Source organism: Fistularia commersonii, chromosome 36 (genome assembly GCF_037954325.1).
Source record: "Fistularia commersonii isolate RoL2024-O1a breed Wild chromosome 36, RoL_Fcom_v1.0, whole genome shotgun sequence".
Lineage (NCBI taxonomy): Eukaryota > Metazoa > Chordata > Actinopteri > Syngnathiformes > Fistulariidae > Fistularia > Fistularia commersonii.
This window is the reverse complement of record NC_141319.1, coordinates 6,739,788-6,756,827: the sequence shown is the minus strand read 5'-3', so window position 1 is coordinate 6,756,827 and position 17,040 is coordinate 6,739,788. Positions and strand designations below refer to the sequence as shown.

General features: G+C 50.2%; 1 protein-coding gene across 1 annotated transcript; it reads left to right on the top strand.

Moving 5' to 3' along the window:
- The first annotated feature begins 1,382 nt into the window (after positions 1–1,382).
- LOC147213433 (gamma-aminobutyric acid receptor subunit rho-2-like) lies at positions 1,383–17,040 on the top strand. The gene is made up of 9 exons (XM_086143353.1): positions 1,383–1,638; positions 3,084–3,190; positions 9,349–9,416; positions 13,977–14,200; positions 14,282–14,364; positions 14,714–14,854; positions 15,315–15,467; positions 16,296–16,504; positions 16,580–17,040. The coding sequence occupies exons 1-9, from the start codon at positions 1,517–1,519 to the stop codon at positions 16,892–16,894; spliced, it is 1,422 nt and encodes a 473-aa protein (XP_085999479.1). The 5' UTR covers positions 1,383–1,516; the 3' UTR covers positions 16,895–17,040.

Sequence of the window (17,040 nt, the reverse complement as noted above, 5' to 3'; positions counted from 1 at the left end):
CCATCCCTTCATCCCTTCTTCCATCCCTTCATCCCTCCATCCATCCCTCCATCCATCCCTTCATCCCTCCATCCATCCCTTCATCCCTTCTTCCATCCCTTCATCCCTCCATCCATCCCTTCATCCCTTCTTCCATCCCTTCATCCCTCCATCCATCCCTTCATCCCTTCTTCCATCCCTTCATCCCTCCATCCATCCCTTCATCCCTTCTTCCATCCCTTCATCCCTCCATCCATCCCTTCATCCCTTCTTCCATCCCTTCACCCCCTCATCCCTCCATCCATTCCTTCATCCATCCCTTCATCCCTCCATCCATCCCTTCATCCATCCCTTCATCCCTCCATCCATCCCTTCATCCCTTCTTCCATCCCTTCATCCATCCATCCCTTCATCCATCATCCCTTCATCCATCCCTTCATCCCTTCTTCCATCCTTCATCCCTCCATCCATCCCTTCATCCATCCATCCATCCATCCCCCCATCCATCCCTTCACCCCCTCATCCCTCCATCCATTCCTTCATCCATCCCTTCATCCCTCCATCCATCCCTTCATCCCTTCTTCCATCCCTTCATCCCTCCATCCATCCCTTCATCCCTCCATCCATCCCTCCATCCATCCATCCATCCATCCATCCCTTCATCCCTCCATCCATCCCTTCATCCCTCCATCCATCCCTCCATCCATCCATCCATCCCTCCATCCATCCATCCATCCCTTCATCCCTTCATCCCTTCATCCCCCCATCCATCCCTTCATCCCCTCATCCCTCCATCCATTCCTTCATCCATCCCTTCATCCCTCCATCCATCCCTTCATCCATCCATCCATCCATCCCTTCATCCCTTCATCCCTCCATCCATCCCTTCATCCCCTCATCCATCCATCCCTTCATCCATCCATCCCTTCATCCCTCCATCTATCCATCCATCCATCCCTTCATCCCCTCATCCCTCCATCCATTCCTTCATCCATCCCTTCATCCCTCCATCCATCCCTTCATCCATCCATCCATCCATCCCTTCATCCCTTCATCCCTTCATCCCTCTATCCATCCCTTCATCCCCTCATCCATCCATCCCTTCATCCATCCATCATCCCTCCATCCATCCATCCATCCATCCATCCCTTCATCCCTCCATCTATCCATCCATCCACCCCTCCATCCATCCATCCATCCATCCCTTCATCTTCTTCTCCTCTTTCTTCCAGATGTTGCGGGAGGAACCCGCCCTCTTTTGGCGGGTTCCTCCCCACCGTGTGTCTCCATCTTTTCTCTCTCTCTCTTTCTCCCTCCCTCTCTCCGTGCGTGTGCGTGTGCGTGCGCCCGCCTCCGTCGGCGGTGCTGATGCTGCGCTCTTCATTCTGCCGGAGCTCCGGCGGAGAGTCTGCGGGCCCACCGGCGCTCCGCTCCTCCTCCTCCTCCTCCTCCTCCTCGGACCCGCAACCGCCGGGTGCGATGGTCCCGCGTCCTTCCCGCAACGTGCCGCCGCGGCGGGCCGAGGCGTGAGGCCGCCATGTCCCGCGCCGCGCGGCTGCTGGTGCTGCTGCTGTGCGTGCTGCTGGTCGCGGAGAGCCGCAAACACCGCAGCCGGAAGAAGCGGTGGTCCGCGCCGGCGGAAGCGCACAAGCCCGGGAGGTGAGTGTGCGGGATGCGGGATGCGGTGATGGATGGGATGGGGGGGGGGGGTTCCCCGCACCTTGAACCGCGTTTTTACGCACGAATCCGGTCGCTTTTCGCATTGACTTCACCCGCAAAACAACAGTTTGTTTCGTTTCGGGTTTTTTTTTTTTTTTTGTGCGTGTTATTTTGCGGGATTCAAACTTTGCGTTAAAAAAAGTGTTGCGCGTAAGACGCGCTGGAGCTCAGCGGCGGTCGCTCCTTTTCTGGATATACAAGGAGGCGCGTTCACACACACACACACACACACACACACACACACACAGCCGTGCGTTCCCAGCGCCGAATTCCTGCTTGCGGGTTCCTCTGCGGGATGAAGGGATGGCACCTTGAAACAATATTTATCTATATAAAAATATATATGGAAAAGAAGTGGAAGTTATTTAGGAAAAAAAACTGATAATATTATAAATGTATAATTCATATTCTATATTCTATATTGTACCTAATTCATATATATATACTATAATTAATGTATATTTATTTATTATAAATAAATGTCATTCTTGATTTGACCAAAGTGGAATTGAATAAGTTTTTTCCCATTATTAATATTAATATTAATATTAATATTAATTAATTAATATTAATATATATTAATATTAATATCCCATTAATTATTATTCTAAATAATTCAATGAAATGAGAAGAAACGTGGAAAAGCCGTTTATTGAAAGTGAAAGTGAAAGTGAAAGTATCTCCAGAACCTTCTCCCCTTCTGGAGAGTCGAACCCACGGCCAGAGCGTCTCCTGTGGATGACAGGGGTAACCATGGTAACCGCACCATCGTCAGCTGTGATTGGACCGGTCGGATGGGTGCGCGGCCACTCGATGCTCACCTGGAAGTTCCACAAAGGTTGCTGGGAAGAACATCTGCACCTTCATGGAGGCCTCTGGTTCAACACCTGCGGCTCCGCCTCCGGCCACCAGGGGGCGCCGCCGAGTTTTGGATGAAACCGTTTTCGGACATTGGGAGGAAGATGGGGAACCTGGGGAGAACATGGAGGAGAACCCATACAGAATGTGTAGAACATCAAGACTCCATATTGGAATCCAAGCAGTGGAGAAACTTCACGCCGTCGTTCCGTCGGACGCCCTTGTTTTCAGGGTTCTCCTCAGGTCCTCCACGGTTGCCCGTAGCAACCCCCTCCCGCCCCCCCATTACAGCTACCTGACGGCGCCGTTAGCCTTTTTGCTAACAGCTTGGCGGCTAATTGACATCAGATGCACGCGTTGTTTTTCTTGGATGCGGCTTCAGAACATCTCCTGCGAGCGTCCTCCTAAGCCCCGTCTGATGATCTGTAGATCCTCCACCTGTCTGCTAGATGGTTGTTACCTTGTGAGAGTGTGTGTGTGTTTGAGTGTGTGTGTGTGACGCCGTCTCCTCTGTGTTTCTTTGCCAGTCCGCTGTCGAAGAAGGTCGTGGACGGCACCAAAACCAGGAAGGTGAAGACCAGCCATCTGCTTCGCATCGATGAGCACGACTTCACCATGAGGCCGGCGTTTGCAGGTGAGGTGTGTGTGTGTGTGTGTGTGTGTGTGTGTGTGTCTGTCTGTCTGTAAATTAGCTAGCAGAAGGAGCGGTGTGTGTCTGTAGCTGCCTCTCTATGGGGTCGTGACCCCCAGCAGGTCCTCCAGTGGCCTTCAGGCCGTGAAACTGTGAAGCCATTATTGTGACCTCAACAAACATGGCCGCCGCTCTGCTTCAAAACTATCAAACACACCAGGAGTTGAAGACAAAAACACCCTGATGGAACAAAGAGCGGGTACCCGCATTGTGTGTGTGTTTAGTAAACGAGGAGCTAACAGAAGGAGCGGTGTGTGTTTGGAGCCGCCTCTCCATGGGGTCGTGACCCCAAAAGGTCCATCAGTGGCCTTCAGGCTGTGATACTGTGAAGCCATTATTGTGACCTCAACAAACATGGCCGCCGCCCTGCTTCAAAACACACCAGGAGTTTATGACAATGATGCCCCAACGGAACACAGAGCGAGAACCAGAGCGAGTGTGTGCACATGTGCATGTGTGTGTGTGTGTGTGTGTGTGTGTGTGTGTGTGTACTAGCCTATATGTTATGAGTTTTAGCGTGTGTAGCTCATTTACATAGAACTGAAATAGCTTAGCAGCTCTCCAAGCAGCTCACACACACACACACACACACACACACACACACACACACACACACACAGAAGCTGTTGCTACCACCCTCTCCAGTCTTCTGGTGTGTTTGCTGGTCGACCTGCTTCACTCAGAACATCTCCGACCTTCACATTCTGCAGGTTCTACCAGGTTCCTGCTCCAGGTGTGTGGTGTGTGTGTGTGTGTGTGTGTGTGTGTGTGTGTGTGTGTGTGTGTCACCCCTCCGGACTCGGGGCGGGGGGGGGCTGTCCAGGTTGATGGCGGGGGGGCGGGGTCGCCGTCACCTTGGCGGGCGGAGCAGGGATTTGGCGAGGCAATTAAAAATAAGAGGCTTATTTGATGGACTGAATGGTCGCCCTGAAGGGGAGAGAACAAATGAACAAATGAATGAATAAATGAATAAATGAATGAATGAACGAATGAATGAGCAAATGATTGAACGAATGAGAGGAGTTCAGTGGCGGTGAACGAAAAAAAAAAGGCCCCGTGGCGATTCTTGGCCCCCCAGCCAGAGCCTCTGGCAGATGGAGGCTCTTTGTCTTCTGCAGCGGCAGCAGAAGAAGAAGAATAGAATGGTTCGATCCGGAAGAGTCCAAAGACGGTTTGGGGGGGTGCACGTGCACGTGCACGTGCATGTGCATGTGCATGTGCACGCCGCTGCCCGGCCCGCCGCCGCTCTTGGCCGAGGAAGACGGTGCAGCCGGAAGCTCCTCAAAAGAAGCCACTGCAGTGTTACTAATGAAAGCCTCTTATGACACACACACACACACACACACACACACACACACACACACACACACACACGCACGCATGTAGCCATGGCGTGCAGAACATCCCAGAGTTAATGATAAGGTTCTCCCTGGTGTTTCTCGGCCACCGCTCGCTCTTGGAGGTCCTCGTCTGTCGGTGAAGGACGTTGAGGGATGTGATGATGTCACTTCCTGTCTACCTGTCTGGGGGCGGGGCTTAGTGTTAGCGGTGTAGCTTTATGATGAGCTGAGCTTCTCCTGCAGGACCTGGTGGATGGAGAGCTGCACCTGTGGGGTGGTGGGATGTTTGGGGCGCGTAAGACACTGCCTGGGTTCTCCAAGTTCTCCTTCATGGGTTCTCCAAGTTCTCCTTCATGGGTTCTCCAAGTTCTCCGTCATGGGTTCTTCATGTTCTCCTTCATGGGTTCTCTAAGTTCTCCGTCATGGGTTCTTCATGTTCTCCTTCATGGGTTCTCCAAGTTCTCCGTCATGGGTGCTCTATGTTCTCCTTCATGGGTTCTCCATGTTCTCCTTCATGGGCTCTTCTAAATGAGTTCTCCATGTTCTCCGTCATAGGTTCTCCATGTTCTCCGTCATAGGTTCTCCATGTTCTCCTTCATGGGCTCTTCTAAATGAGTTCTCCATGTTCTCCGTCATAGGTTCTCCATGTTCTCCGTCATAGGTTCTCCATGTTCTCCTTCATGGGCTCTTCTAAATGAGTTCTCCATGTTCTCCGTCATGGGTGTTCCATGTTCTCCTTCATGGGTTCTCCAAGTTCTCCGTCATGGGTTCTCTATGTTCTCCTTCATGGGTTCTCCATGTTCTCCTCCATGGGCTCGTCTAAATGAGTTCTCCATGTTCTCCGTCATAGGTTCTCCATGTTCTTCTTCATGGGTTCTCCATGTTCTCCTCTTGCCTGGATCCTCTCCAGGTTCTTCAACCTGGGTTCTATGTTCTCCTGCCTGGGTTCTCCATCAACCACAGTCAGCAGGTTGATTGAGGACAGTAACATTCTGAACCTCTGTCAGCTCTGTGATTGACAGCTGAGCCTGTGATTGACAGCTTGCTGTTCCCGTTAAGCCCCGCCCCCGGCTCTGATTGGCTCCGGACGACCATAAACCCCATCCACCCTTGACTCCTCATCCTAACTGAAACGGAGTCGCGCGGCGGCTGATCGACGCTTGTATTGAAATACGATCATAATTCAGGATTATCGAATAATCTCAGCTGATTTCTGATTGGCTGATGGGAGGCCCCGCCCCCTCCCCCTCCAGAAGCGAGCGACGCTTCTTGTTTGTTTGTTTGTTTTCCTGTAGGAACGTCAGGTTAGTCATGGCCTCGTGTCGTCATCTTCCCGCTCGCCCGCTGAGGGTTGAGACCGGGCGAAGATCGACCCGTCACACGTGAGTCACGTCGGCGTCCGCCGCCGTTTCACGTCATCGCCATCTTTTTTCTCGCACGGGGACGCCGGCGTGACTTATGGGTCTGGAGAGCAGAAGCGTCATGAGATCCATCCATCCTCCAATCCGGCCTTTGAAAGCATGATGGAGTGAATGAGCAGCGGCGGGATAGGGGAGAGTGTGTGTGTGTGTGTGTGCTCGTGTGTGTGTGTGTGTGTGTGTGTGTGTGTGTGTGTGTGTGTGTGTGTGTGTGTGTGTGTGTGTGTGTGTGTCAGTTAGCCTTGAGGGTTTTCGTGACTGCATTCTTACTTCCACGCCGCCGCTAACGTCCATCTTTGGGCGCAAAAGCGTGACCTCTCTGCAGGGGCTCTTGATGTTTCTAGATGTTTCTGGAGACGTGACCTTTGACCCAGAATCTGTCTGGTTGGGTTGTTTTTTGCGACTGGAAGCGGCCTGGAAGTTCTAAAACTTTGAAGGAGTGAGCGAGATCTTTCATCCTGGAGGTCTGAGAAGGATCTCAGGGGTTTAACCTCACATCATGTGGAGACCTGCAACCCTTTACCTTCTCCTCACATAACAGGGTCTCCATTGAACCTCCTGCTGCAGGAGGAACCCTGAGGAACCCTGAGGAACCCTGAGGAACCCCACGGAGACATGTGGAGTGCATGGAGCTTCCACACAGAAAGGCCTCTAGATATTACCTCCAGCTAACATCAACAAGAGCCATCAAAAAGAGGCTCTTTGAAGAAACGCAACCCCCAACACACACACACACACACACACACACACACACACACCCCCTCAAGGAATCATATTTGAATTCAAATGTGCCACAAGAACCCGCTTGATGTCTCCTAACCCGGAGTATCTGCTGGAGGAATGATTGCGCAGTTCGAAGAGGAGTGTGTGTGTGTGTGTGTGTGTGTGTGTGTGTGTGTGTGTGTGTGTGTGTGTGTGTGTGTGTAGTCGCTTCGCATTGTTCCAAATCCCAGTTCAAAACGGCGTGAGTTCTCCGAGATTAGCACGAGCGAGACAGGAGGAAGAGCTGAAGCAATTTCTGTAACATCTGCTGCTGCTCTTCAAAATAAAACCTCCTCCTCGCGCCGACGGGACCTTCTCAAACTTAGATGCGATGAAATTTCATCCTCAGAGGACTGAAACAATTATCACGCTCCAGAAAAGAAGATTTTTTTTGGATGTTTTGGAAGCCCCACCCCTTCAGGCGTGGCTAACACTACACTAGCTTTAGCATGTTGGCGGATTAGCGTTGGGTTACGCTAATGGCAATTACATTCAGAAGGATAAGAGGGGGTTTCTGAGGAAAGGCAGTACGATGAAACACACACACACACACACACACACTCACACACACACACACCCATTCCACAGCTGGTTTGTAATCCAACAGGAGGCGTCCGCTAGCATGCTACTCCCTTAATGCTGTGTTATTTATGTTGCAGGACGTTAAGCTCGGGGGAAAACACCTTGGGATGGGGGGTCAGGGATCTCCTGATGGCACCACACACACACACACACACACACACACACACACACACACACACACACACACACACAGTTCAGTACTTCTGCACACATCTGCGCGTGGGTGGATTTGGTTGCCACCGCTGTTCCACGTATCCAGATGTTTTTAGCCCACAGTTTGTTGTCGGCGTGACCCGAACCCCCCCTGAAGCTCCAGCCCAGACCCTCCTCTCCTTCTGAAGGTCCAGACGGCACGTCAGGCTGGAGCCTGGCGTGTGATATGAGGCATACGGAGGGGGGAGAGGCTGGAGGGGGAGGTGGGTTGACATCCGCCGACATCTGGTACCTGGCAACCGGCTCATATCCCCTCTTCCAGGTACCAGCTTTGCCTCGCCGGCGTTATGTAAGGCTGGCATCCTCGCCCGCTGTGCAGATTAACAGTAGCTCAGCAGCCAATGTGAGTGTAGGAACACAAGAGGTGTGTGTGTGTGTGTGTTTTTTTCTGTTTTATATAAAAAGCGATACCGGCACGCTTCCTCGCATCCCTGCGTAAATCCCAGCGTGGCCTCAAAGCTGCCGTTTGTAAGTCATCTGAGCGAGTCAGCTCTTCGCCGGGACCTCCCGCCGAAGGGCAGACCTGTCAATTAACGGCTGGTGTCCGTTCTTGCACCCCACACACACACACACACACACACACACACACACACACACACCACACGCCACGCTGACCTCGCCGCGCCCGTTTGGTTCGCGCTAATGAAGCGCGAGCGCCGGGGCGACCATGCTAATGCGCCGGGGCGACCATGCTAATGCGCCGGGGCGACCATGCTAATGCGCCGCGTCTCTGGCAATTTTTCCACGACGCCGCGTATTGTCCGCACGAGGCGGACACACGGATTTGTCTGAGCGAATTTGTCAAAACATGGCGTGTTCATGGCGGAGGAGCTCTTTGGCGTTTGTTAGCGGGAAACACGTGGCGTCACTCCACAAAACCGCTCTGATTTTCATAAAATGCTTAATTCGCTGTTTCCACGTGTCCGTGCCGAGACGGAGGAGGTCTTTCCGGGAAAGACGCGCTTCGGCAAACACTTTCCTTCCTGTAGACTTCACACCTCCAGCTCCTAGCTAGCACATTGCTAACTCGCTTACCACAAAGTCCAGTCCCTTAGTATCTTGCCTCTCTTAATCGGTATAGATGCTCATTTTTGCTCCACGTTCAATAGCATCCTGTCCCTCTGCCTTCACTTCCTGAGTGATCCTGTTTGTTTTTGTGGAGCTAGCATAGCCGAACGTAGCTAACGGAGCGGTACCACCAGAAGTCGTGAAGGAGTATGCTCAAGTGCGACAGCGAAAAGGGTATAGAGGAGGAAGATATGGCTCCTAGCTAGCACATCGCTAGCTTGCTTGATCTCAATCGGCATAGACGTCCTTTTATGCTCCGCGTCAAATAGCCCCCATGTCCGTCCGCCTTCACTTCCTGTTTGTTTTTGTGGAGCTAGCGCATCGCTAGCTTGCTTGCCAGAAAGTCCAGACCCTTAGTATCTTGTCTCTCTCAATCGGTCTAGACGTTCGATTTTGGTCCACGTTAAATAGCGTCCTGTCCGTCTGCCTTCACTTCCTGTGTGTTGTGGAGCTAGCATAGCCGAACGTAGCTGACAGAGCGGTACCACCAGAAGTCGTGGAGGAGTATGCTCAAGTGGAAGAAGATAAGTGTAAGTGACCTCTGACCTCCGCATTGCCCTCTAGTGGATGTATTGCTTCGCAAACATAGCGACATAATGCGGTGTAAGCGGGTGTTGACATTTGGCTACACCAACACATGCTAACATAGCCTTCTTGCAAGAGCTTGACTGTATGTTGACGCTGTGACCCTGAACGCAAACGTGTCTCTGCCCTCCAGGTCCGGCCGTCCCTGTCGGCGTGGACGTCCAGGTGGAGAGCCTGGACAGCATTTCGGAGGTCGACATGGTGAGTGGAGATGTTTCCGGGAAAAACGAGGCGTTATGACAATCCGCCGCTGACACTGGAAATAACTGTAATTAGAGCAGAGTCAGACGAGGTGGAGAGCGGGGGGGATTATAATTATCTCTTTAACTTAATATCCAATCTGGCTCGGGAGCAAAGGCCGGCAGCCGCAGAGAGTAATGGGATTACAGCCGGGCGGAGATGTGATATCATTAGCGACGGCGCCGTTGAGCGTCCGAGGGCGGCGGGGCTCGTGGAGCATCGCGGCTAGCATTCGTCATGCTAACAATGAAGAACTCTTGGAATATTTACAGTAAAGGCACCTCGAGCAACACAAGCAGTACTTTTGAAGTAAACCAAGCGTGAAGTATCGCGTTGTCACCCTGAAATACTGTTACCAAGGGCAGTAAATGCGACGTAAAGTAGGATTAATACACTTGTGTTGAAGGTACCTTAGCAAGTACTTATTGTACCCGGTCGAGGGTGCGATGGTACCTTGACAAGTTAATGGGTATCTTCTGAAGGTATCCCTCCGCCGCCATTCGCCATCATCGAAATGAAACGGCGTTGATCGAGTCCCAAAGTCAGAGCGTCTTCGTGTTTGAGTAATTAAATCGCCATTCTTCCGCGGAACCGCAAATTGGATCCTGAGCCGATGTTGTCCAAACGCCCCTCTGCTTGGGACGACGCGAGAGTGGAAGGGGGATTATGTACCCTTCGGAAACCCGAGGGTTTCGGTATCTAATTGTGTTTTCGGGAGCGGCGCCGTGAAAAGATGGCTGTCAACGGACGGCGCCGGCGCCTCCTGACGGCACGACGGGTCGCCGGAGCGAGGGGGCGGGGGGGTCCGCCGCAAATCCCAAATTAAGCGAAGGGTTTTAAGGGATCAAGCTAGATTTAGACTTTTGTTATTGTCGGCTAATCCCTTGAGGAGACCCAAGCTAACAATGTGCGTTCTGATATCCCGGCGTCACATGACGGCGGAGGTTCGTTAGCGTCCTCGGATCTGGATCTGGATCTGGGAAATACCATCTTCTGACGGGGCATCAGGATCAATATGTGCTTAGTGGCTCCAAACTTGTATGCTTTGCTCAGTTTAGAAACAGGAGCTGAAGATGTGGAGGTTCTTCTTTGGGAGGGAGGAGGATGGAGAGGATCCATGCTAGATGTTCTGGAGATGATTGACAATGAGGAGGGATGGTGGAAATGTTGATGATGGAGCTTCCAGGCAGGAGGTCTGGAGGAACCTGGAGGAATGAAATCCTTCCAAAGCTCTAAGTAGCTCCAAGAACTGACCAGCAGATGTTCTTCTAACCTCATCATCTGCTCCACCTGTGGGTTCCTCAAGAAGGAGAGGCCTGCAAACATCACGTCCTCCTATGTGCACTGATACAAGTCATGCCAATGGAAGGCATTTACATGATGGGATGCGGTTGCTATGGTAACACTAGCGGCGGAAGGGGGCGGGGGGGGGGATTCAAGTCAGAGAATTAATCCAAGTCACAGTTTTTTATAACCTCAATTAAGTGTTTTTGTTTTTTTTAAATTCTCTCCAGACTTTGAATGTTAAATAAAAATGCGTTCAATTCGAGTTTAGGAGAGGCTGTTGTTTTGTGATAGCGGGGCGGCGTTCCTCCATGTTCTCAGAGCTACCACTCTTGCTGTTGTTGTGTAATCTGATGCTCCTTAGCTAACAGGCTGCGCCGCGGTTAGCGCTTTCGCCTCACGGCGAGAAGAAGAAGAAGAAGGAGAAGGAGAAGGAGAAGGAGAAGGAGAAGGAGAAGGAGAAGGAGAAGGAGAAGGTCCCTGGTTGGAAGGTCCCTGGAGGCCTTTGGGTTTGGAGTCTCCATGTTCTCCACGTGTCTGCCTGGGGTTCCTCAGGGTTCTCCGAGCTCATCCCAAAGTCCAAAGACATGCAGGACGTCCATTGAAGACCCTGAATTGTTGAGACGAGTGAATGGTTGAACCTATGAATGAGTGAACGGTTGCGTGTTTTTATGACGTGAATCAATGGTTGTACGTTTATAGGACATGAATTAATGGTTGCGTGTTTATTTGACATGTGAATGAGTTAACGAATGGTTATACAGGATTGTCTCAGAAAATTAGAATATTGTGATAGAGTTCTTTATCTTCTGTAATGCAATTAAAAAAACAAAAATTACTTTTTCGTGATATTCTAATATTTTGAGATAGGATTTTTGAGTTTTCTCTATATCAAAATAATAAAAGGCTTGCAATATTTCAGTTGATTTGTAATGAATCCAGAATGTATGACATTTTTGTGTTTGTAATTGCATTACAGAAGATAAAGAACTTTATCACAATATTCTAATTTTCTGAGACAGTCCTGTATGTTTTTATGAAGTTAATGAGTAAACAAATGGTTGTTAGGTTTAAAATGTGAATGAGTGAATGAATGGTTGTATATTTATATGACATGAATGAGTTAATGAATGGTTAAATGTTTTTATGATGTGAATGAGTGAATGAATGGTTGTATGTTTATAGTACATGAATTAATGGTTGTATGTTTATAGTACATGAATTAATGGTTGTATGTTTATAGTACATGAATTAATGGTTGTATGTTTATATGACATGTGAATGAGTGAATGAATGGTTGTATGTTTATATGATGTGATTGAATGAATGGTTGTATATTTATATTACATGAATGAGTTAATGAATGGTTAAATGTTTTTATGATGTGAATGAGTTAATGAATGGTTGTATGTTTATATGACAAGTGAATGAGTGAATGAATGAATGGTTGTATTTATTTATGACGTGAATGAGTGAATGAATGGTTGTATATTTATATGACATGAATGAGTTAATGAATGGTTGTATGTTCATGATGTATGAATAAATGAATGAATATCTTTATATGAGGTGAATGAATGAGTGAATTTAAGCCCCGCCTCTTGCCCAATGACAGCAGAGGTAGGACAGAGTCAATGAATGAAAGAATAAGATTAGCATCGCGGCTAAACCAACTGAGCATCCGCCAGGACGATACATTCAAGTGCTATTCTAAAAACCGCGGGAGCTTCTAATAGCCTCACCAGAGGGCATCGGATGGTGTGTGTGTGCGTGTGTGTGTGTGTGTGTGTGTGTGTGTGAGACCCGTCGTGTCCGTGACCAGGCTCATGAAATATTCATTCACCTTTTCATCGTACAGAATAAACCGTTCCTTTTGTTTCCCCGAACCCTCTGAGAGTCCCCGCAAACCAAACCAAAACAAAACAAAACAAAAAAATCGGAAGCGACTTTGTCCTCCAGCGGCGAGGTCGCCATCTCTGATTGGTTGAAAAACGCGGCGGAGCCATGTTTGTTGTTTCGGGAGGGGGCACCTTCTGTCGAGTCTCCCGGAAAATGGGTTCATTCGCCTCGTCTCCGTATTTATCGGTGTCCTCGGACGCCGTCTTTGAAATAGCGACTCATTAGCTGACCGCCGGGCGCCGCCGCCGCCATAAAAATCATGATTTGACTTCCAGCACCCAAATCAACTTGAGTCCTCGCTTTTGCGATTGTTGTTCCCGAGTAATGACGCCGTTAGACGACACCGTCGGAAGCGTTTCTCGACTTGGGAGTTGAATTGTTTCCGTGACCGAGCTCGAAACTCGATTTCCTCGTATACCCGATTAATTTCCCCATTAAAAATAAATTGAACTGCTATTTATCTGTTCCGGGCTCGCGTTTTTATGTGTTTTTAAATAAGACAAACATACACCATAAATAAAACATAATGTTTAAAATATTATAATTCAGGCCAGCTCGTTAAACTCCTTTCTATCATCCTTATTATCATATATATATGAAAATAAAAAATACAAAAGAGGTGGGCTAACCTCCTTGGTAACAGATTTGAATTGAAAATAATTTAATTAAATGAATAATAAAATTGAAAAAGTCACATTTTCTTTCACGAGTTGACAGAAAAAAAACAAGATTAGAATTCAAAAATAAAATGACATTTAAATTATATTTTGTCATAAAATGATAAAATAAAATATATTAAAATGAATAATAAAATAAAAATTAGATGAAGATGGCGCAGATGGCGGAGGAGATGGGACTTTTTTTATCCTTAACTTAACTTACCGCCATTAAGTGTGACACATTTAATGCTGCAATGTCTCGCTAAACGTAACTTTGCTCCACTTTATGGATAAACGTCAGTTAGCCGCGGCTAATTATTTAGCCCGATTAGCTTTGAGCGACTATTCCGAAGTGGAGGACGTGCATCGAGCGCCACCCGAATGCGTCGTTTCTTCTCGTCGATCATCTCAGCATCTCGATGCAGGTCGGGTTCCTTCGAGATAACCTCGTCTTGTTCCACGAGTTTCCCGGCGGCGGCCTCGGGGGGCCAGAACACCGGGGTAATCTGGGAGTGACGGAAACGCTCGGAAAACATATGTCCGGCGCGTCTGCCAACCCTGTACGTTAAGTCATAAACAATCCATATAATCCCGGATGTAATCCCGGAGAAGCTCGCTAAAGCGGGTGGAGATCCTCGCCCGAGGGGATGTAATCCGGACGCTTCTACCTCCCGCCCAGGACTTCACCATGACCCTGTATCTGCGGCACTACTGGAAGGACGAGCGTCTGGCTTTCCCCAGCGCCACCAACAAGAGCATGACCTTCGACGGGCGGCTGGTGAAGAAGATCTGGGTTCCCGACGTCTTCTTCGTCCACTCCAAGCGCTCCTTCATCCACGACACCACCACCGACAACATCATGCTGCGCGTCTTCCCCGACGGCCACGTGCTCTACAGCTTGAGGTGAGGACACACACACACGCTCGCGGCGTGGTGAGATCTTCCAGCATCTCCAGCTCGGATGTTTGCTTCTCACCCCTGCAGGGTGACGGTGACGGCCGCCTGCAACATGGACTTCAGCCGCTTCCCCCTGGACTCGCAGACGTGCACGCTGGAGCTGGAGAGCTGTGAGTGTTAGCTAGCGCCGTTAGCATCTCCGTGACGCATCTTTAACACGCCGACGACGACGAATCTTCTTCAGTTATCCGTCGTCACTAATCGCCGGCGTGGATTTATGAGGCGCGGGGATTTAGCTCCCCCTCCCTCGGAAGGTCCTGAGCGAGCAGAAAAGTTCTCCGAGAAGAAATCTGCGTCAAATACGGCAGCGGGGACGTGGCTAATGAGCGCGCTAACAGCAGGTGTTAAGATGGAGACAGAAGGCATTGTTTGCTTTCTGATGATGAACCGTTGCTGAGATGAAGATTAAACCCTCCTCCTTCTTCTCCTTCTTCTCCTCCTCCTCCTCCCGTTTTCCAGACGCCTACACCGACGAGGACCTCATGCTGTACTGGAAGAGCGGCGACGAGTCCCTCAGCACCGACGACAGGATCTCCCTGTCCCAGTTCCTCATCCAGAAGTTCCACACCACCTCCAGGCTGGCCTTCTACAGCAGCACAGGTAGCCTTCGCCGCGGCGACGGGGCTGACCAATCACAGGTGACGATTGGGGCGAGGGGCGGGGTTTAACCCGCTGACGATCGCACGGCCGCGCGAGAACGTCTTAAAAGGTCAAACTCATGCATCGATCATAAACTACATTTTGAACACTTTGAAATAGCGGTGACCTCGTGATCGACAGGTGACCGGTCTCGGGTTAAACCCCGCCCCTCGTCCAGGATTGGCTACAACCCGGCCGCGATCGTAAACAATAAATAGATGAGCAAACGCACAAACAAATGATTGAATCAGCGAAAGATTTAGCGAACGAATGAATGAGTGAATGAATGAAAACAAGCAAAACAAACACATCTTTAAACTCATTCAGCTTCCAGGTGTAGTAACTCCAGGTTGACACCGATACGTAGAAGTCATTTTGAAACCCGTCCTCCTTCTCCTCCTCTTCTTCCTCCAATCTGCAGGCTGGTACAACCGCCTCTACATCAACTTCACCCTGCGGCGCCACATCTTCTTCTTCCTGCTGCAGACCTACTTCCCCGCCACGCTGATGGTCATGCTGTCCTGGGTGTCCTTCTGGATCGACCGCAGGGCCGTCCCCGCCAGGGTGTCCTTAGGTACGGGGCGTAGCCCGATTAGCATGAAGCTAATGGCCGGGCGTGACTTGACCGAAGGAGGGTACAACGTCATTTGTTTGTCTTTGGACTCCAGGTTGGAATTAGTCGTCGAAATAGTTGTCGACCCACGTAGATGTATCTCCGAACGGCAAGCTTGCGGAAACATGATATAAGGTGTTGTTTGTCGAGATGAACTCAAGCAATGTAGCCTAAGTCTAGGTCTGAGATGCTATTCTTGTGGCATCCCTTGGAGTTGGGTACTAGGCACCTGGTGGACAATCCAGAGTTGACACATTGGTTTGACCCAAAGAACAACACCGTTGGGGCAGGGGAAGCATGTCCAATTCCACACGGGGCTACCATCTTCTTGACTGTTTGACCGATCACGTTTGGACGTAAACAATCGTCCGATGAACCTCGCAGATCGATTTGCGGCTGTCGAAATGAGTCAAAACGTCCGCCGTGAAAACCGGATCGTCATACGGTCGCGCTCGGCTTTTGTTCCGTAAAAAATGTAGAAAGGCGACGTCACTCCCGCGGTGCATAATCATGACAATCAAGACCGTCTGAGATAATTATTCCACCGTGTTCATTATGATGCAGGATAAACTTTCATCACAATTTTATTTTGCATACTGCCTCTGCCCCGGGAATAGATATCCATAACAATCGCACCCGCCGCACTCGCACCTCAACCCTGAATTAGCATACCAAACTTCCCCACCATCTATGGGGCTTCCTCTTGCTGCTGATTTGTCCTCTCCATGTGGTAGAACACCGGTGGTATCTCAATGCTATGCTAAAACAACCCTCCTCTGGTTGCCTCAGGGATCACCACGGTGCTGACCATGTCCACTATCATCACCGGGGTCAACGCCTCCATGCCACGGGTGTCCTACATCAAGGCTGTGGACATCTACCTCTGGGTCAGCTTCGTCTTTGTCTTCCTATCCGTCCTGGAATACGCGGCCGTCAACTATCTCACAACGCTGAGGGACGGGAAAGACCGGAAGTTGCAAGAAAAAGCCCGGGAGCAGGTAGGCAAGCCGGGCGAGACGGGTTCGGCGGCACTCCTGAATTCATATTACCAATTTTTTGGTACCCTCGCACAGTCCCAGACCATGCCCTGCACCTGCGGCATGTCCCACGCCAGGACCATGATGCTGGACGGCACGTACAGCGAGGCGGATGTCAACAGCCTGGCGGGCTACACCCGGGCCTCCATGGCCACCGAGGACGCGTCAGAGAAGCAGGAGCGCATGGTGGTGCACCTTTCCCTGGACAACGAGTCTACCGGGACCAAGAAGAAGGGCGCCCGGAGCTTCCGGATCATCCAGAACACCCACGCCATCGACACCTACTCTCGCATGATCTTCCCCGGCGCCTACATCCTCTTCAACCTGATCTACTGGTGTGTGTATTGTTGAGTTTCCTTTAGCCCGGACCGCGACGGCGGAAGGAAGAACTTGGGGAACCCGTTTCTCCGGCTGGGTTTTCTAGGAGGACCAATGTGTTCAGGAGGCACCCGGGGGGGAAATCATGTTTTTTTTTTTTCTGCGTGGCAACATCTGCG